General features: G+C 43.5%; 2 protein-coding genes across 5 annotated transcripts in view; both read right to left on the bottom strand.

The window, feature by feature from the left end:
• LOC106589318 (formin-like protein 1) overlaps window positions 1–12,320 on the bottom strand; it is a 67,844-nt gene extending 55,524 nt beyond the window's left edge. For 3 of the 4 annotated variants that reach the window (XM_014179113.3, XM_014179111.3, XM_014179116.3), the window contains exon 1: window positions 11,389–12,320. In XM_014179113.3, the coding sequence (XP_014034588.2) occupies window positions 11,389–11,547 (159 nt within the window). In that variant the 5' untranslated portion in view covers window positions 11,548–12,320. The remainder of the gene's footprint in view (window positions 1–11,388) is intronic. The other variant, XM_014179114.3, reaches the window with a different exon arrangement.
• Window positions 12,321–19,282: 6,962 nt separating this feature from the next.
• Window positions 19,283–21,298, bottom strand: LOC106589313 (putative protein PTGES3L). The gene is made up of 7 exons (XM_014179110.3): window positions 21,158–21,298; window positions 20,940–21,053; window positions 20,520–20,586; window positions 20,213–20,314; window positions 19,800–19,889; window positions 19,647–19,709; window positions 19,283–19,517 (listed from the first exon to the last, which is right to left on the bottom strand). The coding sequence occupies exons 1-7, from the start codon at window positions 21,196–21,198 to the stop codon at window positions 19,509–19,511; spliced, it is 486 nt and encodes a 161-aa protein (XP_014034585.1). The 5' UTR covers window positions 21,199–21,298; the 3' UTR covers window positions 19,283–19,508.
• Between the last annotated feature and the right edge of the window lie 861 nt (window positions 21,299–22,159).

Genomic DNA, 22,159 nt, shown 5'->3' with positions numbered 1-22,159 from the left:
TGCACCACCCAAACACACCATATGCAAGTATTTTTTCTTTTTTTCACTGTAGTATTTATCAGACGTTAGTCGTATATTTTTATTCTACTGTTTATATGTCATACATTGCCATAACTGTTCCTGCATACTGCTGTGTAAACTCACCTTGGTCTCCAGAGCTAATAAAAGTTGTTTTGAAAACAAGCCATGTTTACTTAGTTACTACATTGACAGACTAATCTGTTTTATTGAAACATGTTTACTTGCCAACAAATTCAAGTTGAAATGATACACCAACTCCCTGTCTCATTTGTTTTAGCAGTAAGATTGTAGTTAGTTTATTAAAATGCAAAGGCATGAATATCACAATGATCCAGAGGTTGAAGTCGACACTTTATTGGTTTCTGATGCAGCTGGAATCATTTGGTCACTTGTCAGTACACTTATAAAACATATATACAACACAATTAGAACTAGCCATATCTATACCACAATGCAGTTGTGAGCATACTAGGTATTCTATATTATACTACAACAACTCTAACTGGATGTTCCAGGCAGGTTCCAGAATGCTCTTCAGCTGGTGCACCTCTTCTTGTGTTGGATAATGGCAGCTGGTTTAGCAGGCTTTGGTGCTGTGGTGATGTTGGCAGAGATGTTGGGTTTAGGGAGCTGTGACTGGCTCCTTGTAGACAACCGTCTGGTCCTTTCCGCACTCCACAACCAGGTGGACAAGCCTCTCCCTGAATGAAGAGGTGGGTTCTAGGCTTGTACACTTTCTTCACCACCCACTGTTTTTGACCTCTTGCAGAAGATTTGTTTGTACTGTAAGTCTCCTGGAAAGACATGAAGACTGATCATGAGGATGTGTAAAACATAAAGACTGATCATCTGTAAACAAAAAAGGGTCCTGTGTACTGGTAAGTGTTTTGTTACACTCAGAGTCAATGTAGGTCATTGAGATGGACTGTTAACAAAGATGTGAAAAGTTCGAGAGGGCTTGACTTGTAGACTTCTAGTCATGTATTGTTGTGTATGAGCACCTACGGTTGTGCTGTTGAGTAGACAAGCACAGCCAACAATAGAGTGAATAGGCTAGAAGAGTATAGTAACAGGCCCTTTTCCCAATGCCAAAGAACTGACTGCAAGGATCACTTGGCTTGTAGACAGTTTAGTGTATTTGTGATTTTGTGATTTTGTTTTCTCAAGAGGGTATTGTGCTTTTATAAATACCTTTGGCTATCCTGGCTTGTTTCAGAGTCAGATGATGTTGAGCTTGAGCTTGTTCCTGGCTGAACGCTTTCATCCAAATAGTACAGGCTCTGTACTACCAAAGCTGGTGTCAAGGTCCTTGTTATCAGCAGCAAGATTAGTCTGTAGGACACACGGTAGTCCGTGATTAGCCAAATTTGACTGCTTTGTCACCATTACTACACACTCAACAAGGTACTACATCCACCCAGCCTCATGTCAATAGAGCATGCATACTAATCTTCACACACACACAATACCCATCCCTAACAGACACCAGTCAGCCACCCATATCTAACAGCTCCTTTTCTCCAATTTAGACTTCAACTAAGCCTCCATAATACAGCGAAAACTACAGTAGAAGTTGAAGCATAAAGTTACTTGTAAACACACCAACTATGACAACAAGACACAGACTATATGTATGCCTAGCTCCAGTATATTTATTTGCTCATCGTGGAGTTATGGAAATATTTCGCAAAGGTGACTTACTGTATAGTTCCTGGTGCTGAGCCTGATGTTGATGCCGCTGCAGATGTTGATGGATCGGACTCTAAATAGAACACACAGTCACGTTAGCCTCTGTGGTAGTTAGTTTGCTAGCTAGCTAGTGTTTAGACACAGTCCGGTAGGCTGTAGATAACAAAACCTGAAAGCTAACATTAGCTTGCAAAGTTGCAAATCAAATAGCAGCTGGTTAATTACATTGATTTGCTTTCGAATGTCTAGACAGCGTATTATGAAAGCTAGCTAGCTAGATTTTGATTTAGATAAACAAATGTAGTTCTCTATCTAGTTAGCTAGGTAACGTTAGCTACGTTACCTCAGCTTGATTTATTTTCTGCTGTGCTGATGTTGGCTGATTGGATGCCTTCCTCTTGGAAGTGAAGTGGGAAATGTATGGAATAGCATCACTTTAACATTCGATGACCTGGCAACCAGTTTCGAAATCCTCTGGCTGGAAGTGCTGGCTACAAAACACAGACATTTTGATATTTCTCCACATCAACTGATGTAGTACTAACGTTACGTCCTGAAATCGCTATGAGTTCTGGATATCGTGGTAAATGTAGATGTCCCGTGGAAATGTAGACGGCCCGTTTCTAAAGGTGAGATGCAGAAATACTCGTGTGGTGAGAAAATTCCGGATTTTTATGACACATACACTATCGTTCAAAAGTTTGGGGTCACTTTGAAATGTCCTTGTTTTTGAAAGAACATTTAAAAAATTGTCCACAGCGTTGTACGAGATCTTCTGTTTCTTGGCAATTTCTCGCATGGAATAGCCTTCATTTCTCAGAACAAGAATAGACGAGTTTCAGAAGAAAGTTATTTGTTTCTGGACATTTTGAGCCTGTAATCGAACCCACGAATGCTGATGCTCCAGATACTTAACTAGTCTAAAGAAGGCCAGTTTTATTGCTTCTTTAATCAGAACAACCGTTTTCAGCTCTACTAACATAATTGCAAAAGTGTTTTCTAATGATCAATTAGCCTTTTAAAATGATAAACTTGGATTGACTAACACAACGTGCCACTGGAACACAGGAGTGATGGTTGCTGATAATGGGCCTCTGTACGCCTATGTAGATATTCCATAAAAAATCTGCCATTTCCAGCTACAATAGTCATTTACAACATTAATGTCTACACTGTATTTCTGATCAATTTGATGTTCTTTTTTTTTCAAAAACAAGGACATTTCTAATTGACCCCAAACTTTTGAACCGTAGTGTATGATAAGTTAATAACATATTAATGGGCATATGTAGTGAAATCGAGCAGCGGTGACATTTCCCTTTAATGTCTTTCTCTGTAGCACAGAACGCCCACTGTAGAAAGATCCCTGCATACCAACCAGCCTGCTCGCTATACAGTCGGAGTTGGACGTCTGGCCCATCTGAGATTTGCTATGCACACTGAGCATTAGATGAAGAGGGGGTGGGTCCGGGGGCGTCGGGTAAGGGTGTGTGTGGTGGGGATGATCTATCTTTACTGCTCCCCACGATAGAGTGATGTAGCAAAAAAAGGAACAGTCCCATACCACAGCAGAATGTGCTTATGTGCACCTTATATGTACAAACATGAATTTACGAAAACAAGCAGACATGTTGGTACATGTATGTTATATGCAAAACATACCGTATACTTAGTACTCACATTTGCTACACACACACACACACACACACACACACACACACACACACACACACACACCACACACACACAAAGACAGATGTGTAGCACAGCAGCTGGCACCGGATGTATGCCCAAGCCCTTGAGCCTTGACCACTGCCAAGTTGATTCATTACAACAACAACTCTGATCTCTAGATCTCAATCCAGACCAGTGTTCGATTTCTCAAGAACACACACGCGTCCCGCTACTGCCCTACAGTAGCTGGCCCCCCTATTCCTCCCTGTTTCTGAATCATGGAGACTAATTCATTAGACATGAATTGTAGGGATAGAGTACACTGTCCAAAATTCATATACAGTAGCAATTCAATCATGTATGGAGCGATAACATTGAATATTTTCACCACATATTAGATTATCCACATGATTTGAACTTAAGTAGAAATCTGTTTATATCTCAGGTATGAGTTATGGAGTAATACAATGCATTTATTCAACTGCCTATGTAGCAACTTATGTAAATTATGGACTTTTATTAATGACCAGACAAAGGTGTTCTATAATGTAGACTCTTTCATTTGATTGGAGTCATATTCAATTACAAAGCAAAGTGGGGTTGGGAGTTGTCTGTGCACGAGCAAGGTTTTTTGGATGAGTTCTCAGTGTAGCCTACAAATAGTCTTCATTGGAACTGAGTGTAGAAGAAGATAGATGAGTTAGGCAGTGCATGCATGTAAATGAATCCAAATGAGCGATCAAATAGCTTTACCCTAGCAAATCAAACAAGGTTGACAGAGACCAATGGGCAAGAACCACATATGATCAGTGGTGGAAAAGGTACCCAATTGTTATACTTGAGTAAATGTATAGATACCTTAATTGAAAGATACTCAAGTAAAAATAAAAGTCACCCAGTAAAATACTACGGAGTAAAAGGCTAAAAGTATTTGGTTCTAAATATACTTAAGTATCAAAAGTAGAAGTAGAAATCATTTTAAATTCCTTATTTTAAGCAAAGCAGATAGCCAGGGGCCACACTCCAACACTCAGACATAATTTACAAAAGATGCATTTGTGTTTAGTGAGTCTGCCAGATCAGAGGCAGAAGGGATTAATTACCATGTGTTTTCTTGATAAGTGCGTGAATTGGTCAATTTTCCTGGCCTGCTAAGCATTCAAAATGTAAAGAGTACATTTGAGTGCCAGGTAAAATGTATGGAGAAAAAAGTACATTATTTTCTTAAGTTAAAGTTGTCAAAATATAAATAGTAAAGTAAAGATACCCGAAAAAAACGACTAAAGTAGTACTAACTTAAAGTATTTTTACTTAAGTACTTTACACCACTGCATATGATTTTCATTTGGTCACCCTATTTAAGGATAACTTTCCTGCAATAGAAATTTGTAGTGTATTTGAGGTTAAAAAGGCTTCTGAAGTTTGTAATTTCCACTATGAAATTTCAGACTTGATTTTCCCTTCAGAAAAATGTATCAATCCCTACAAAAATGTCCATTAATTATAATCCACATAATAATTCACATTTCCTGTTGCTGCAGGATTATTTCATGCTGTAGCAAACTGGCTCATAGTAAGATCCTACATCTGAAGTTAAGTGTATAGTCTAGTCCCACGTACCTAGTTCTGAGCTTCTGTCAAGGTATCTTACCTCTCTCCAAAGCCTAATACACTTGTGGAGTTCGGAGAGGATTGGATAAAAGTAGGCTTAGCAATATTGTGAATATTGTTACAACAAGCCCCAAAAAATAACTAAATAAAGAAAAAAGTTATATTTTCATGAAGATAGTAAGCATGTCTCTCACATGGTGAGTCACTTGGCTAACATACTTAAGGCCACATGTCATCCTCATGTGGTGGCATGACTCAGGTAATTATTATGGCGGAGATAGCCCCCACAATAGTATATGCATTGGTTGAAGCTCAATGTTAAATTGAGATTTACCTACTATCATATCTAAGCCAATATGACACAAATGTCTATGAAAATTCGCAAATAAAGTTGAATGGAGTTACACAACACCCCGTCTCTCGTCATGGTCCGTCCGGCCATTACTGAGAACCACTATACCGGATTTTTGACAGGGCCGTTAGCTTTAGGGTCGTCAGACAATTTTTTGGCCAAACCTAGGTCAAATTCTAGACGTCGGATTAAAAACGAGGCAACAGCGTCCATAAGGTGACCATTAGACTTGGATTAATTTAGACTTAATGCGTTTGTAGGTGCAACAGTTTTTATAAACTGTATAATTTATCACTCTCATGTGCATATTTCCGTCCATTAAGAACCAACTATGTGCTACCTTTTTGTAGCATTTCTGACAACGCTAACATATTTTCAGCCGAATCTCAGGGTTCTAAAACCTGACCAAAGCACTTGGGTTCCGCATCAACAGTGCTAGTAGCTAACTACCAGTCAGATAAGAGGCAAGCTACGTACAAAGGAAGCTAGCTATAGTAAAAGTCATATGTGGAAACTGTTGGCCTTGACACTTGACACTTGTGTCTAATAAGCACAAATAAGATAGCAAACATACTTGGCTGCTATTACCAACTAATCAGACCTGGCGCAAGGATAAAGTGACTAAGGGGACAGTTGAAATCGGAGAGGGGGCACAATTTTGGCGGTTTCTTGTTTTGGAATTATATTGAATTCTGCTTATATCACACTATACCACAATTAACATAAAGTTCAAATGCTGAGACTCCGAGATCACTGAGTACTTTTGAAGTGACAGTCCGGTTGGTGCAAAATCTGTAGCCTATCTCCACTGTATCAGCACAATGACAGCACCTTACACTAAAGCAACTCAGTTTTGGTAATGAATATAGGCTACAAGAATGATAGGCTGTTTGTAATAGGTGAATTACCCTATGTGAATGCAGCCGTACACACAGATGTCAACACCAAAATAATGCAAACTAAATGCTGAAAGTAGTAGCCTAGTTATTCATGCATGCAGACAAAAATACTGAATAGCAATTTGTCTTAGAATACCGACAGAACCTCAAATGCGAACAAGTGAATGCAAACAGAACAAAATAGAGGTATCAAGTAGTAGGCCTAGTAAACAAAATATCAGATCAATAAAGACATAATCTAAATACCTTTATTTAACTAGTCAAGTCAGTTAAGAAAATGCCTTCTCTGTGGCTCAGTTGGTAGAGCATGGTGTTTGCAACGCCAGCATGGTGTGTGCAACGCCAGGGTTGTGGGTTCGATTCCCACTGGGGGCCAGTACAAAACAAACAACAAAAAACATTTAATAAAAAAATAAATGCATAAAATGAAATGTATGTATTCACTACTGTAAGTTGCTCTGGATAAGAGTGTCTGCTAAATGACTGTGATGTAAAAATGTTAAGAACTATTTCTTATTTTCAATGACAGCCTAGGAACAGTGGGCTAACTGCCTTGTTCAAGGGCAGAACGACAGATTTTTACCTTGTCAGCTCGGGGATTCGATCTTGCAACCTTTCGGTTACAAGCCCAACGTTCTAACCACTAGGTTACCTACATGTAAGCTAGTTACATTAACAGTAAACCAATGCAGTAAAAAAAGGGGAATGGATGTCCAAACAACCACAGCATAGCCTATGTAACTGATGTGAAATGGCTAGCTAGTTAGCGGGGTGCACGCTAGTAGCGTTTCAATCAGTGACGTCACTCGCTCTGAGACCTTGAAGTAGTTGTTCCCCTTGCTCTACAAGGGCCGTGGCTTTTGTGGAGCGATGGGTAATGATGCTTCGTGGGAGGCAGTTGTTGATGTGTGCAGAGGGTCCCTGGTTCGAGCCCAGGTAGGGGCGAGGAGAGGGACGGAAGCTATACTGTTACACCTACAGCGTACTACAGTGAGATACAGCTGTCTTGCCAAATCATGAGTTCCACAACATGTTGTTACATGGCACAATCTACTTCTGTGAATAAAAGTCGTCCCACGTAATCATTTAAGCACTGCCAGCCTAGCATTAGCATGTTTCCAATACATAGAGTTCCATTTACAACCAAGACAACCAATAGGCTACCAAGAAAACCATAATACAATGTATCTACAGTCAGTTTACTAACCACCGGTCCTAGCATTCATCATCACGCGCACCTGGACCTTTATCATTAGGCACACCTGGACTCCATCACTTCACTGATTACCTCCCCTATATATGTCACTCCCTTAGTTCCATTCCCCAGGCAGTATTGACTATGTGTTTCATGTCTATATGCTACTCGTGGTTGGTATATTGGGTTATGGTCTGTTTATTATTAAACTCGCCACTTGCTTTCCGACTCCAAGCGTATACGTTACAGAGTTCCGCCTCAAAAAATGGAAGCAACAGGTAATCAGGCCCCAGACGGTTGATGAACAGGGATATCTACTTCATCAACACCACGACCAGCTGGCGCAACTGGGGAAGGCTATGGAAGAGGTTCTTCTTGGTCTTCAATGTCTCGAACATGCCCAAGATGCCTTGATCTAGTGGAAGATACTCTGTCACCAGTCAACCGAGTGAGCCAGCACACTCGTCTACTCAGCAGTCCACCCAGGTCAGCGTTGCCCGTCTGTCCCTCCTGGATAAATATGATGTAACCCCATCTAAATGCTGTGGTTTCTTAATCCAGTGGTCCCTCTATTTTGTGCACCAGATGGGAGCTCCCACCACTGAGGTCCAAGGTTGCCACGGTTATTTCTCTGCTGACTGGGTGGGGTTGGAGTGGGCTACGGCCGTCTGGGAGAGATGAGCTGGATTTGAATGAGGGGTTCATGGCTCTGATCAGAGGTATCTTTGATCATCCACCGGAGGGCAGAGAGGGGGGTTAGTGCCTTTTCCAACTACGGCAGGATGACCAGACCGCTGCCGAGTACGCGCTCACCTTCCGGACAGTAGCAGCATCCAGCGGATGGAATGAGCTGGCACTCCGTACACTTTTCAGAAGAGGACTGTTCGAGGAGGTCGAGACGGAACTGGCATGTCGAGATGACAACGTCTCCTTGGACACACTCATTGCGATGGCCACCCATCTTGACAACCTACTTTGGGAGCGTCGGTACCCTCATCGCTTCTCTCACTCCCTCAGTGACCACTCTGTATCAGAGCCTGAGCCCATGGAGGTAAGGGTCACTCTCCTCCCAGTGGCTGAACGACAGCGCTAGTGGATTCTGGTGCCGCTGGGAACTTTATTGGCCAGACCCTTGCCTGCTTTCTTAGTATCACCTCATACCCACTCTCGTCTACGTTTCAGGTCCAAGCCCTTGATAATAAACCAGTAGGATCCGGGAACCATCACACACATCACCACACCGCTCACCCTCCCCATGGAGTCCATTCATCAGGAGAATATTCCCTTCCTCATCACGAGTGAACCAGATCCAACGCCCTAACCCCACCATTTCATGGTCGAGGATGAAAAGTACGGACTGGTCACCCAAAAGCTGGAGGACCTGCTTTCACGTTCCATCTCGCGTCATATCCCCTGTGGTCTGGGACATAGATGTGAACATTCGCCAGGCTCTGGAGAGGGAACCCGTTACCCACTACCTGTCCTCCTGAACGCATCTAAGTTCCCACAGGGATAAGGGAGCGGCTGTTGGCCTGTGCACATAGCTGTTGTCACTGGACATCCTGGGATCGCCCGTTCCATTCAATCTCTGAGAATTATTGGTGGCCCACCTTGGCGCAGGATGTTATTCGTTACATCAACTGTTCTATGTGTGCTTAAACTAAGTCCCCCCGGCACGCTCCAGCAGGGAATCTCCAGCATCCCTGGTCTCATCTGTCCATTGACTTTGATACCGATCTCCCCTCTGACAGTTTCGGTTGTGGACAGATTTTCAAAATCATGCTGGTTTATTCCTCTCTCTGGGCTCCCCACAGCTCTCCAGGTCGCTGAGGCACTATTCCAGCAGGTCTTCCGGGACTATGGCCTTCCGGAGGACATTGTTTCAGACCGTGGCCCCCAATGCACATCGCGGATCTGGAAAGTCTTTATGGAAAAGTTAGGGGTCACGGTCAGCCTCACATCCGGGTACCGGCCTCAGGCAGGTGGAGAGGACCAACCAGGAGCTGGGGAGGTTCCTAAGGAGTCACTGCCAGGACCGGAAAGGTGAGTGGGACTTGTTCTTCCCTGGGCGGAATACAACCAGAACTCACTTCGACACTCCTCCACCAGGCTGACTCCCTTCCAGTGCGTCCTGGGATATCAGCCGGCCCTGGCTCCATGGACTCCGAGCCAGACCGAGGCCCCTGCAGTGGATGAGTGGTTCCGGTGCGCAGTGGAGGTGTGGCACACCGCCCACGTGAGGCTCCAGCGCGTTGTCCTCCATCAGAAGGATCTGGCGGACCGCCACCGCAGTGAGGCTCCAGTGTTCCATCCTGGTGATCGCATATGGCTCCAAACCAGGAACCTCCCGCTCCGCCTGCCGGAAGCTGAGCCCCCGGTTTGTGGGGCCCTTCAACGTCCTCCACAGGGTCAACGAGGTAACCTATCGTCTCAAACTCCTGCTCCCTCCCTCCGGCGCTCGATGTCTCCAATCTACTAACCAACGGTCCTGGCTTCATTATTACGCACACCTGTTCCCCATCGTTATGAACACCTGGTTGTCATTCCCTCCTTGATTACTCCCCCTTTATTTAGCCCTCAGTTGTCCTCAGTCACTAGGTGTTATTGTTTTCTCTCAGGTTCTGTACGCTCCTCATGTTTGTTCATCTGTATCGGTTCTTTATTAAACTCACGTTCTGCACCTGTTTCCTGACTTCTGGCGTGTATGTAACACCTTCCTCACAATAACACCATGTTCAGATATCGTTTCTGTACAGTAAGTTATCTGCAATCTAGTCAACATTCTAGATTGCTTTCAATTACAGGAGTAGACATTGATTTTGACCGAGTAAAATGAGCCATGAGACTGACATGAATTAATATCATAGTATGCATATCAGTGTCATCTGGCAGCTGCAATTGCACATTGATTGACACGTGCACAAACTACTGTGCTATCTCACTAATGTAATTTCTATGAAAAAGTCAAGTTAGCCTATAAGTGTTTAACGTGACATCATAGAGAAGGTTTCTAAGGATACATAGTCAGGTAGCTCTCTTCTCTTTCACCATCTATTTGTTTCTATATCTATGATGCAACTCTACAGGGCAAACACATAGGTATGGACCAAGGAGATAAAGATAGATGTGCGAGACTAAAAACAAGAATGCATTTAATGGTATACCATGGTACTGATACCCCTGAGCAACGTATCAAACGTAGCTGAGCCATTGTTGCCCAATTTGGTTTTTGGCTGTCAACATGACCACGAGTTGTTTAGCCTATAATATGTTTTCGCAGACTGAGGACAAATAAGCCCAGTGAAGGGAGTCACAGGAACATCAAGTTATGGAGTCGGAATTCCCAACTTGCGATCTGTTCTGTTGAATTGTCACCGAGTACAAGAAAATATTCGTGTTAGGAAGTGAATGGATGGGTTTTCTGTTAATATTACTACAGTGAAAGCCGTCTTTTAAAATGTGGCTTGCCTAACGTTTTAATACTACTGTAGATCAAACAAACAACTGAAGTTATAAAAGTGAAATTGTACAACTAATTGGGATTAGGGGATTCATGAATCTCTTTGACCTACAAACTTCAACAAAAGAAATAAACCGTGTGTCACAGGCTCACAGTTCAGGTGGGATAATATTTGTTTAACTTTTATTATACCTTATCCACTGCAAATATGGATTAGAACTTCCTCTTTATCCATCCCCAAATGACCATACAATGAACTCAAGACAATGAAGGACTTATTATTTGTCCTTCCACAGTCACATTATGTACCCTGCTCTTTGATAAGCCTGTCCTGGGGATGTGCACATTTTCAAAATGTTCAGTATTCTTTGTTTCTTTGTAATTGTTTCGCTTGTTTCTGTATGGGAGTGTGTACAGTTGTATGTGTGCCATCACAGGCTCCATATTCTGGGCTCTGTGTGTGTGTGTCATCAGCAGTCAGACTCACCAGCACTGCATTGAAGCGCTCCTCTAACTCCTCCTCGGCAGGCATGTGGAGCTTGGGGCCTGCCGCCTGTTTCTGGGGGGCCCCTGAGCCTGGGGGGGGCGACACCGTCTTCAGCTCCTTCCCCAGTGGCACATCCATGCTCCCAGCGGCATTGCCCATGATTATCTATCCCAGATGCACAGACCCACGTACTCCACAGCTACTTCCACACAGTCACAAACACCAGTAAACCCACAGGAGTCCAGTCTGTCTTCACAGTTAAGACAGTACTGGAACTCAAATGTTTAGGTGAACCAAATGTATTCTTCCACTAATTCTCCTGTTGAGATGAGGCTCTATGTGGCATTGAGTGGGGACCATTGACAATTTCCTTAACCCCAGGGGAGCAGGCCAGCCCAAAGTATCATCTTCTCCAATGTTCCTGCTCCTTCATCCTCTCAGACAGGGGAAGTGGTGATGGTTATGCAAAATTACTCAAAAGCAACAACGAAAAAGTGTCAGACCTGTAAGCAAGGTCCCTGTGCGGCATGAACAACCCTCAAGAGATTGAGAGATGGAGAGAGAGAGAGAGAAATAGGGAGGCGACAGGAGAGTATGAGCGTGACACAGTGAAGACTCAAATTCAAAAGGTAGAGCTCCTGTGTCTTCCTGTGAAGGAGAGGTGCAAAAACTCCTACTATGCAGAGAGTAGCCTAGTTCCTTAGTGACAGCAGTAGCTGGCCAAGAGAGCTGGGGGTCTTAAAGATAGGAGGTGGGGGCCACTCTCTTCTGACTGGTGTCCACACACGATGCTGGGGCTAACCGGTCTCCTGGCAGCCATATCGGAGGAGGAGAGGAGAGAAGAGGACGAGGAGGCATAGGTCCACAGCCAACTACTCTATCATCTGAAACAGGGACAGACAGAGAGGGGAGGCAACATCAGCATATGCAGCTCTCCAGAAAGAGGGAAGGAGTGGAGAGTGATGGTGTTTCCTGGGTCCTAGTGCCTTTCACTTCAGGTACAGTCAACTTCTCAAAGCCAGACTATCCACTGGGCACACACTGGTTGAATCAACGTTGTTTCCACGTAATTTCAATGAAATTATGTTGAATCAACATTGAATGGACGTCTGTGCCCAGTGGGTAGTGTGTTTTATAAGAAAGACAGAGGGAAGGTGGCCAGAATGAGGAAGAGATGGAGAGAAACCATCCTTCAATTGGATGACAAACAGTTGTCTTCGATGCAGATGTCTAACAGTGGGTGCTACAAGTCCATCATTGATTGTTTAACATTACCAAACGGTTACAGTCCTGTATAAACTTCTATTAAATTGCATATGAAATTTTGGTTTACGTGCGAGCTGAATAACGTAACGATAAGGAAATGTTCTGTCGCAGTAATAAATTGAACCCTGCCTTGCCAGAGGTAGAGTGGAGGTACGGCATAACTTCTACAGCTTGTTGAACCATATCTAACGTGGATCAAAGCCGTATTTAAACTAGCTCATTATATCATTGGAAATCTCATAATGACCAAAGTCTACAAAAACAACCCCACGTTGAGAGGTGAACTAAAGCATGCTGCAAAACAGGATCAGGGATTTAATCAGACTCAAAAGTTCTATAGCAGTGACATAACTGTACTAGACACTGCTCAGAGTAGGGCATAGGGCAGCTAATAATCCAGGCATTGGGCCCTGACTTACCACTATAGTGAATGGTGTTTTCCTGAAAGGTGTATTACCTGGAAGCAAGGCTTTAATAAGTAATGACGGTTATGCTGATACCTGTAGGCCTTACCACACCGGGTCAGCACAGGAGATCTACATAAAACCAAGGATATATAATGTAGTATTACACCCTAGTACCTAAGTAAACAATGATATTATGAATAGTAAGTTATAGAAGAATTTTGGGCAACAGGATGAATTATAAAAAATAATTCCTTGTTAAGAGTTTTCAGACTGCATTAAAGTGCACAACAGCTGGTTGCCCATGTATTGTTACTTACTTATGAACAATACGACAATGTCTGGCTAATACCAGTAAGCAATGGTGGTGTTATTAGCCCTTGATGGGTTGTGCTTGTATATGAAAAGGGTCATAAAAACAAAAACACTTCAGCGTTCACACCGTAAGGGTGCCACCTACTGGTATTGGCAAGACACTACATGGTAATGGGATACATCGTCACATGTAGAATGGTCATGTCAAAGACAAGAGTGTTCTAATTGCGCTCGTACTTTCTAAACATTTTGAACTGGATCATTTAAACCGTTTACATCACGCTGCTACTTAACAGTCCTATATTGTCTTGCAATTACACTGACATCTGTGTCTGAAAATGTGGCCGAGTTTCCGTTTTTACTGTAAATGTGTAGATATCTATGATTTGAACCTCAATATGAGGATACAAAGGGAAAAAAAGAATTAGGAACATTGGGAAGAACGTACCACTGGAACACAGGAGTGATGGTTGCTGATAATGGGCCTCTGTACGCCTATGTAGATATTCCATTAAAAATCAACTGTTTCCAGCTACAACATAAAAAATGTCTACACTCTATTTCTGATCAAGTTGACATTATTTTAATGGGAAAAAAATTTGCTTTTTTGCCCATTTTTTTGTGAATTTTATGTGACCCCAAACTTTTGAACGGTAGTGTATATATATATTTATATATAAACACTCAATTACAGCAATACTATATTGCAATGATTAAGTATAGATTGTAATTAGTAAAGTTATATTTGTGGTTTATATACCCATAATTCTATTGTATTTCATAGTTGCATTGACAACCTGTAGGCCTAGGGCTCCCAAAAGTAGACAAGTTGTAGGTTTTCAGTTATAGCGTTACAGGGTGAGATACAGCATATGGCTTGCATTTCAATTTAGATGATTAAGTCAATTACTGCAATAACTGTTTGTGCATTTATTTAATTGATGTAGGTTTATACTTCTGTGGGTGTTAAATATACACTGAACAAAAATATGAACACAACATGCAACAATTTCAAAGATTTTATTGAGCTCCAGTTCATATAAGCAATTAGTCAATTTAAATAAATTCAATAGGCCTAATCTATGGATTTCACATGATATGCATATGTTGGTCACAGAAAAAAAAGTAAGGGCATGGATCAGAAAATAAGTCAGTATCTGGTGAGACCACCATTTGCCTCACGCAGTGCTCCACATTTCCTTCACAGGGAGTTGATCAGGCTATTGATTGTGGCCTGTAGAATGTTGTCCCACTCCTCTTCAATGGCTGTGCGAAGTTACTGGACGTTGGAGGGAACTGGAACACGCTTTCATACACGTCGATCCAGAGTATCCCAAACACGCTCAATGGGTGACAGGTCTGGTGATTATGTAGGCCATAGAAGAATTGGGACATTTTCAGCTTCCAGGAATTGTGTACAGGTCCTTGCAACATGGGGCCATGCATTATCATGCTGAAACATGAGGTGATGGCCGTGGAAGAATGGCACGACAATGGGCCTCAGGATCTCATCACAGTATCTCTGTGCATTCAAATTGCCATCGATAAAATGAAATTGTGTTCATACCATAACCCCACCGCCACCATGGGTCACTCTGTTCACAAGGTTGACATCAGCAAACCGCTCGCCAACACAACGCCATACACGCTGTCTGCCATCTGTTCGGTTCCGGAACTCCAATTTGAGCAGCAGAAGCTGAAAAATGAGCTCCTACAAATATTGAAATTTACATGGTTTTTAGAGTGAAGTACATCGGAAAAAAGCAAAAGAAAACTGCAAGACTGAAGAGGAGAAAAAACAAGCAACAAACAAAGAAGATAGGCTTTTGAAAAATAACTATTTTTCATAAAATTGTAGTTATCTTAGCTAGCTGAATTGTTTACCAGTTGCTAAGCAGTTGCTAGGGACTCTTTTGGAAGAAGCTAGCTAGCTAACGAAGAACAACAAAGAATATCTAGTTAACAGAAGAAAAGAAAGAGAAAATCAGGACAGAAGATAAAGGATATCAAAGTGAAACAGTTCTCTAAAGACACAAGAGACAATAATACAAGAAACAACACTTCTGTAGCTTGTCAACTATGTGTCTGTCTATCCCTGTTCTCTCCCCTCTGCACAGGCCATACAAACGCTTCACACCGCGTGGCCGCTGCCACTCTAACATGGTGGTCCCAGCGCGCACGACCCACGTGGAGTTACAGGTCTCCGGCAGCCTCTGGAACTGCCGGTCTGCAGCCAACAAGGCTGAGTTCATCTCAGCCTATGCTACCCTCCAGTCCCTAGACTTCCTGGCGCTGACGGAAACATGGATTACCACAGATAACACTGCTACTCCTACTGCTCTCTCTTCGTCTGCCCATGTGTTCTCGCATACCCCTAGAGCATCGAGCCAGCGGGGTGGTGGCACTGGAATCCTCATCTCTCCCAAGTGGACATTCTCTCTTTCTCCCCTGACCCATCTGTCTATCTCCTCATTTGAATTCCATGCTGTCACAGTTACCAGCCCTTTCAAGCTTAACATCCTTATCATTTATCGCCCTCCAGGTTCCCTTGGAGAGTTCATCAATGAGCTTGACGCCTTGATAAGTTCCTTTCCTGAGGATGGCTCACCTCTCACAGTTCTGGGTGACTTTAACCTCCCCACGTCTACCTTTGACTCATTCCTCTCTGCCTCCTTCTTTCCACTCCTCTCCTCTTTTGACCTCACCCTCTCACCTTCCCCCCCTACTCACAAGGCAGGCAATACGCTTGACCTCATCTTTACTAGATGCTGTTCTTCCACTAATCTCATTGCAACTCCCCTCCAAATCTCCGACCACTACCTTGTATCCTTTTCCCTCTTGCTCTCATCCAACACTTCTCACTCTGCCCCTACTCGGATGGTATTGCGCCGTCCCAACCCTCTCTCTCCCGCTACTCTCTCCTCTTCCATCCTATCATCTCTTCCCTCTGCTCAAACCTTCTCCAACCTATCTCCTTATTCTGCCTCCTCAACCCTCCTCTCCTCCCTTTCTGCATCCTTTGATTTTCTCTGTCCACTATCCTCCAGGCCGGCTCGGTCCTCCCCTCCTGCTCCGTGGCTCGACGACTCACTACGAGCTCACAGAACAGGGCTCCGGGCAGCCGAGCGGAAATGGAGGAAAACTCGCCTCCCTGCGGACCTGGCATCCTTTCACTCCCTCCTCTCTACATTCTCCTCTTCTGTCTCTGCTGCTAAAGCCACTTTCTACCACTCTAAATTCCAAGCATCTGCCTCTAACCCTAGGAAGCTCTTTGCTACCTTCTCCTCCCTCCTGAATCCTCCTCCCCCCCCCCTCCCCTCCCTCTCTGCGGATGACTTCGTCAACCATTTTGAAAAGAAGGTTGACGATATCCGATCCTCGTTTGCTAAGTCAAACGACACCGCTGGTCCTGCTCACACTGCCCTACCCTGTACTTTGACCTCTTTCTCCCCTCTCTCTCCAGATGAAATCTCGCGTCTTGTGACGGCCGGCCGCCCAACAACCTGCCCACTTGACCCTATCCCCTCCTCTCTTCTCCAGACCATTTCCGGAGACCTTCTCCCCTACCTCACCTCGCTCATCAACTCATCCTTGACCGCTGGCTACGTCCCTTCCGTCTTCAAGAGAGCGAGAGTTGCACCCCTTCTGAAAAAACCTACACTCGATCCCTCCGATGTCAACAACTACAGACCAGTATCCCTTCTTTCTTTTCTCTCCAAAACTCTTGAACGTGCCGTCCTTGGCCAGCTCTCCTGCTATCTCTCTCAGAATGACCTTCTTGATCCTAATCAGTCAGGTTTCAAGACTGGGCATTCAACTGAGACTGCTCTTCTCTGTGTCACGGAGGCTCTCCGCACTGCTAAAGCTAACTCTCTCTCCTCTGCTCTCATCCTTCTAGACCTATCTGCTGCCTTTGATACTGTGAACCATCAGATCCTCCTCTCCACCCTCTCCGAGTTGGGCATCTCCGGCGCGGCCCACGCTTGGATTGCGTCCTACCTGACAGGTCGCTTCTACCAGGTGGCGTGGCGAGAATCTGTCTCCGCACCATGCGCTCTCACCACTGGTGTCCCCCAGGGCTCTGTTCTAGGCCCTCTCCTATTCTCGCTATACACCAAGTCACTTGGCTTTGTCATATCCTCACATGGTCTCTCCTATCATTGCTATGCAGTCTGTCAGACATATCAGTGTGGATGACGGATCACCACCTCAAACTGAACCTCGGCAAGACGGAGCTGCTCTTCCTCCCGGGGAAGGACTGCCCGTTCCATGATCTCGCCATCACGGTTGACAACTCCCTTGTGTCCTCCTCCCAGAGTGCTAAGAACCTTGGCGTGATCCTGGACAACACCCTGTCGTTCTCCACTAACATCAAGGCGGTGACCCGATCCTGTAGGTTCATGCTCTACAACATTCGCAGAGTACGACCCTGCCTCACACAGGAAGCGGCGCAGGTCCTAATCCAGGCACTTGTCATCTCCCATCTGGATTACTGCAACTCGCTGTTGGCTGGGCTCCCTGCCTGTGCCATTAAACCCCTACAACTCATCCAGAACGCCGCAGCCCGTCTGGTGTTCAACCTTCCCAAGTTCTCTCACGTCACCCCGCTCCTCCGCTCTCTCCACTGGCTTCCAGTTGAAGCTCGCATCCGCTACAAGACCATGGTGATTGCCTACGGAGCTGTGAAGGGAACGGCACCTCCATACCTTCAGGCTCTGATCAGGCCCTACACCCAAACAAGGGCACTGCGTTCATCCACCTCTGGCCTGCTGGCCCCCCTACCTCTGAGGAAGCACAGTTCCCGCTCAGCCCAGTCAAAACTGTTCGCTGCTCTGGCACCCCAATGGTGGAACAAGCTCCCTCACGACGCCAGGACAGCGGAGTCAATCACCACCTTCCGGAGACACCTGAAACCCCACCTCTTTAAGGAATACCTAGGATAGGATAAAGTAATCCTTCTAACCCCCCCCCCCTTAAAAGATTTAGATGCACTATTGTAAAGTGGTTGTTCCACTGGATATCATAAGGTGAATGCACCAATTTGTAAGTCGCTCTGGATAAGAGCGTCTGCTAAATGACTTAAATGTAATGTAAATGTAATGTAATCTGCCCGGTACAGTTGAAACCAGGATTCATCCTTGAAGAGCACACTTCTTCAGTGTGCCAGTGGCCATCAAATGGTGAACATTTGCCCACTGAAGTTGATTACGATGCCGAACAGCAGTCAGGTCAAGACCCTGGTGAGGACGACGAGCACGCAGATGAGCTTCCTTGAGACGGTTTCTGACAGTTGGTGCAGAAATTCTTCTGTTGTGCTAACCCATAGTTTCATCAGCTCTCCGGATGGGTTATCTCAGACTATCCCGAATGTGTGGGCTGGCGTGGTTACACGTGGTCTGCGGTTGTGAGGCCAGTTGGACGTACTGCCAAATTCTATATTACGACGTTGAAGGTGGCTTATGGTAGAGAAATTAACATTAAATTATCTGGAAACAGCTCTGGTGGATATTCTTGCAGTCAGCAAGTCAATTGCAAGCTCCCTCAAAACTTGAGTAATCTGTGGTATTGTGTTGTGTGACACAACTGCACATTTTAGAGTTGCCTTTTATTGTCCCCAGCACAAGGTGCACCTGTGTAATGATCATACTGTTTAATCAGCTTCTTGACATGCCACACCTGTCAGGTGGATGGATTATCTTGGCAAAGGAGAAATGCTCACTAACAGGGATATAAACAAATTTGTGCACAAAATTTGAGAGAAATGAACTTTCTGTGTGTATGGAACATTTCTGGGATCTTTTATTATAGCTCATGAAGCATGGGACCAACACTTTACATGTTGTGTTTATATTTTCATTCAGTATATTAATAAGAGGTTACATATCAGAAAAGTAGAAACAAGACTTCAGTGATTTAATAAATAACATTTAATAGATAGTACTGAAAATTACACGGACAACAGCACCAGGAAAAATACCTAGCAATTCAATATATTAATTCACATCGCATTCACAGCAATCATCAACAAATACACAAATCCATCAACATGACATGATCTTTGATGAGTCTTCATCAGCGATTTTCAATGCACATCAAGCTATCCAATGCAGAGGAAAACTCTCTTCAGAAAAGTATTCAATCACTCTGTGGAGAGAGAAAACGACTCATTCAATAAACTTCATCACTTGCTTTACTTGCTGACAAGTCAGGGGTAATATGTCTCTAATGATTGTTGTGAAATGCGAATTGGAGGTGGATTCTTGCTGTACTAACCAGATCATCAAGATCATCCATCGCAGGTGGCCCTCCTTTCTTGTTCCCCATATCCTGAATCATCTAAAATGGAAAACCATTCATTAAAGCCACACTGATGTGCCAACCTTCAAACATAGGCATAGGATAAGCCCATTTGGCAGTTACACGTACGTCAAAATATTGCTCGTACTCCGCCATTCCCTCGTCCTCTTCATTCTCCCAGTCTCTCCAGTTATCAAAGTCTACAGCCATCCAATTTGGCTACAAGGGACAGCATAATGTTGGGAGAGAGAGCATGTTGATACGCATATTGTCAGCTAGAAGGTAGACTCCGCAATATGACTACCACAGCGTAGCATGGCGACTTTCTGCTTTCAGTAGTCAACAATAACAACCTTTGAGTCAACCGAGTCTATTGTCTCTTTCCAGTGTGAGCATGCCCCAAGGGAGGGCACAAATTGCCTTCGTCGCCCCACTGCTCATGATGACGTCATATTGCTGAGACTACCTTTAACACATGAAGCATTAGTCTAACCTTACACTGCTCTTCACTCCTCTAAGTGGAAGATCAAATGTTCCAGTACCTTGAGATCGGCATCTTTCTGAAGACGAGGCCATGCTACATTTTCTTTAGCCTTCCTAATCAAGATGTGGATACTGCGGTCATAGACTTTCACTTGGGAGTCCTGTTAGATAAATATACAAAGCTTACTTTTAGCATGATGTACTGCAGTATCCATAATGCTCTGTAACGTGGATCCATTTTTTTTAATACATTACCGTGCTGAACATTGAAGCATGCTGCATATTTATACATCTTTACAACTGTTATCTATGTTAATTGTGAGAATCAAATGAACTTTGAATAGACAGAGAAATGTGAATGCTTACAAATTTGATGACTTTGTCATAGAAGTAAATGTGATTGTAGATGCTGTTGTCATCAACATCTTTACAACTGTCATGGCCACAAATCCAGAGACAAATAATGTTATTAAACGTAGGTTATAATGAAACATTTTGCAGTAACAACATATCCTATTCGTCAGAGCAGTCATTATAGAGTGGTAACACAGGCCTGCTTAATAAATCAATGCACATTAGAATAGTTGCCCAACCCCCCCCACCCCAAACACACACACACACACACACACACAAACGTGCGCTCGCGCTCTCTCTCCCTCTCTCTCTCTCTCTCTCTCTCTCTCTCTCTCTCTCTCTCACACACACACACTATTTGGACACTATTTATTTAGACTAAGAATTTTCTAGATCATGCACACTTCAGGGTTACAAATAAATCAAACTCACCTTAAAACTATAAAGGTATCCTGAATATCAACCTCAACATCCTTGGGGTTTTGCACCACGAAATTAATGATGACATATTTTTTCCGGTCGTACCATAGTGCCTGTGCTCCTTGACTATTGTTAGAAGCAGAGAAAACATAATGAAAATATTGTTATATTGCATTTGTAGATCTAATCTGTCAAATGAGAAAACGGCTTCACAGCAATACAGTACATACCAGTCCTCTGGCCTGGGAAGGTTTTTCGGTAACATAGCCATCTTGTTGGTTCTTTGTTGGTTCTAGGGAGATAATATGCTCTTGGACATTTATAGTTCTTTTGTGGTTGACTGACAGAGCAAGTAGCCTACTCAGAATAGTTAGCAGCCTATCTGTTAGGCCCTGTTCTATTTTAAGATCAGATGTTATCAGCTGCTAGGGCTACATATCTCTCCCCCATAGGCTGTAGTGGAACTCTCTGGAAAGAAGGGGCATTTTCAGTTTTCACTCCAGGACCACCCCACCTTCTGTGAACTCATCTGCATTGCTTGCTGTTTGGGGTTTTAGACTGGGTTTCTGTATTGCACTTTGTGACATCTGCTGATGTAAAAAGGGCTTTATAAATACATGTGATTGATTGATGGGGGAGGGAGATGAAAAGCTTGCCAGGAGAAAGACAGAAACTGAAAGCTGCTTAATTTCTTAATTTCTTTCAATATTTTATTTTTGTAAACAATACAAAACATATACATACAAACGACATCACACAAACATCAACTACATCACCCCTGCCCAGGCCCACATGCTCACACACACATCTCTAACGCCTGCACCCCTGCATACCTTTTTAAATGATTTATTTGGTGGAGTAGTTGGTATTACTGAGAATAAGCATGACAACTTTCGGAGACATGCTATTCTGAAGAGGTCTACTCTACCTGTCAGATTTATGATAAAATTGTTCCATTTAATTAGGTCTCCTTTCATATTGTTGAGTAATGGGATAAAGTTATCTTTATATATTTGTTTGTTGTCACTTATTAAGCATCCTAAGTATTTGGTATTTTTTGTGGTCCACTTAAAGGATTGTTGTAGATAATGAGTTCTTCTTTTTCGATGTTAATTTTACATCCTGAGATTGTAGAGTATTCTGAAAATATACTTTAGCGAGCGGGGGCATTGAGTTTTCAAAATTGGTCAGGTATATCAGAAGATCATCTGCAAATAAGTTTAGTTTGTATT

Source organism: Salmo salar, chromosome 28, assembly GCF_965601325.2.
Source record: "Salmo salar chromosome 28, fSalSal1, whole genome shotgun sequence".
NCBI classification, from domain to species: domain Eukaryota; kingdom Metazoa; phylum Chordata; class Actinopteri; order Salmoniformes; family Salmonidae; genus Salmo; species Salmo salar.
This window is presented reverse-complemented; position numbering and strand designations above follow the sequence as displayed.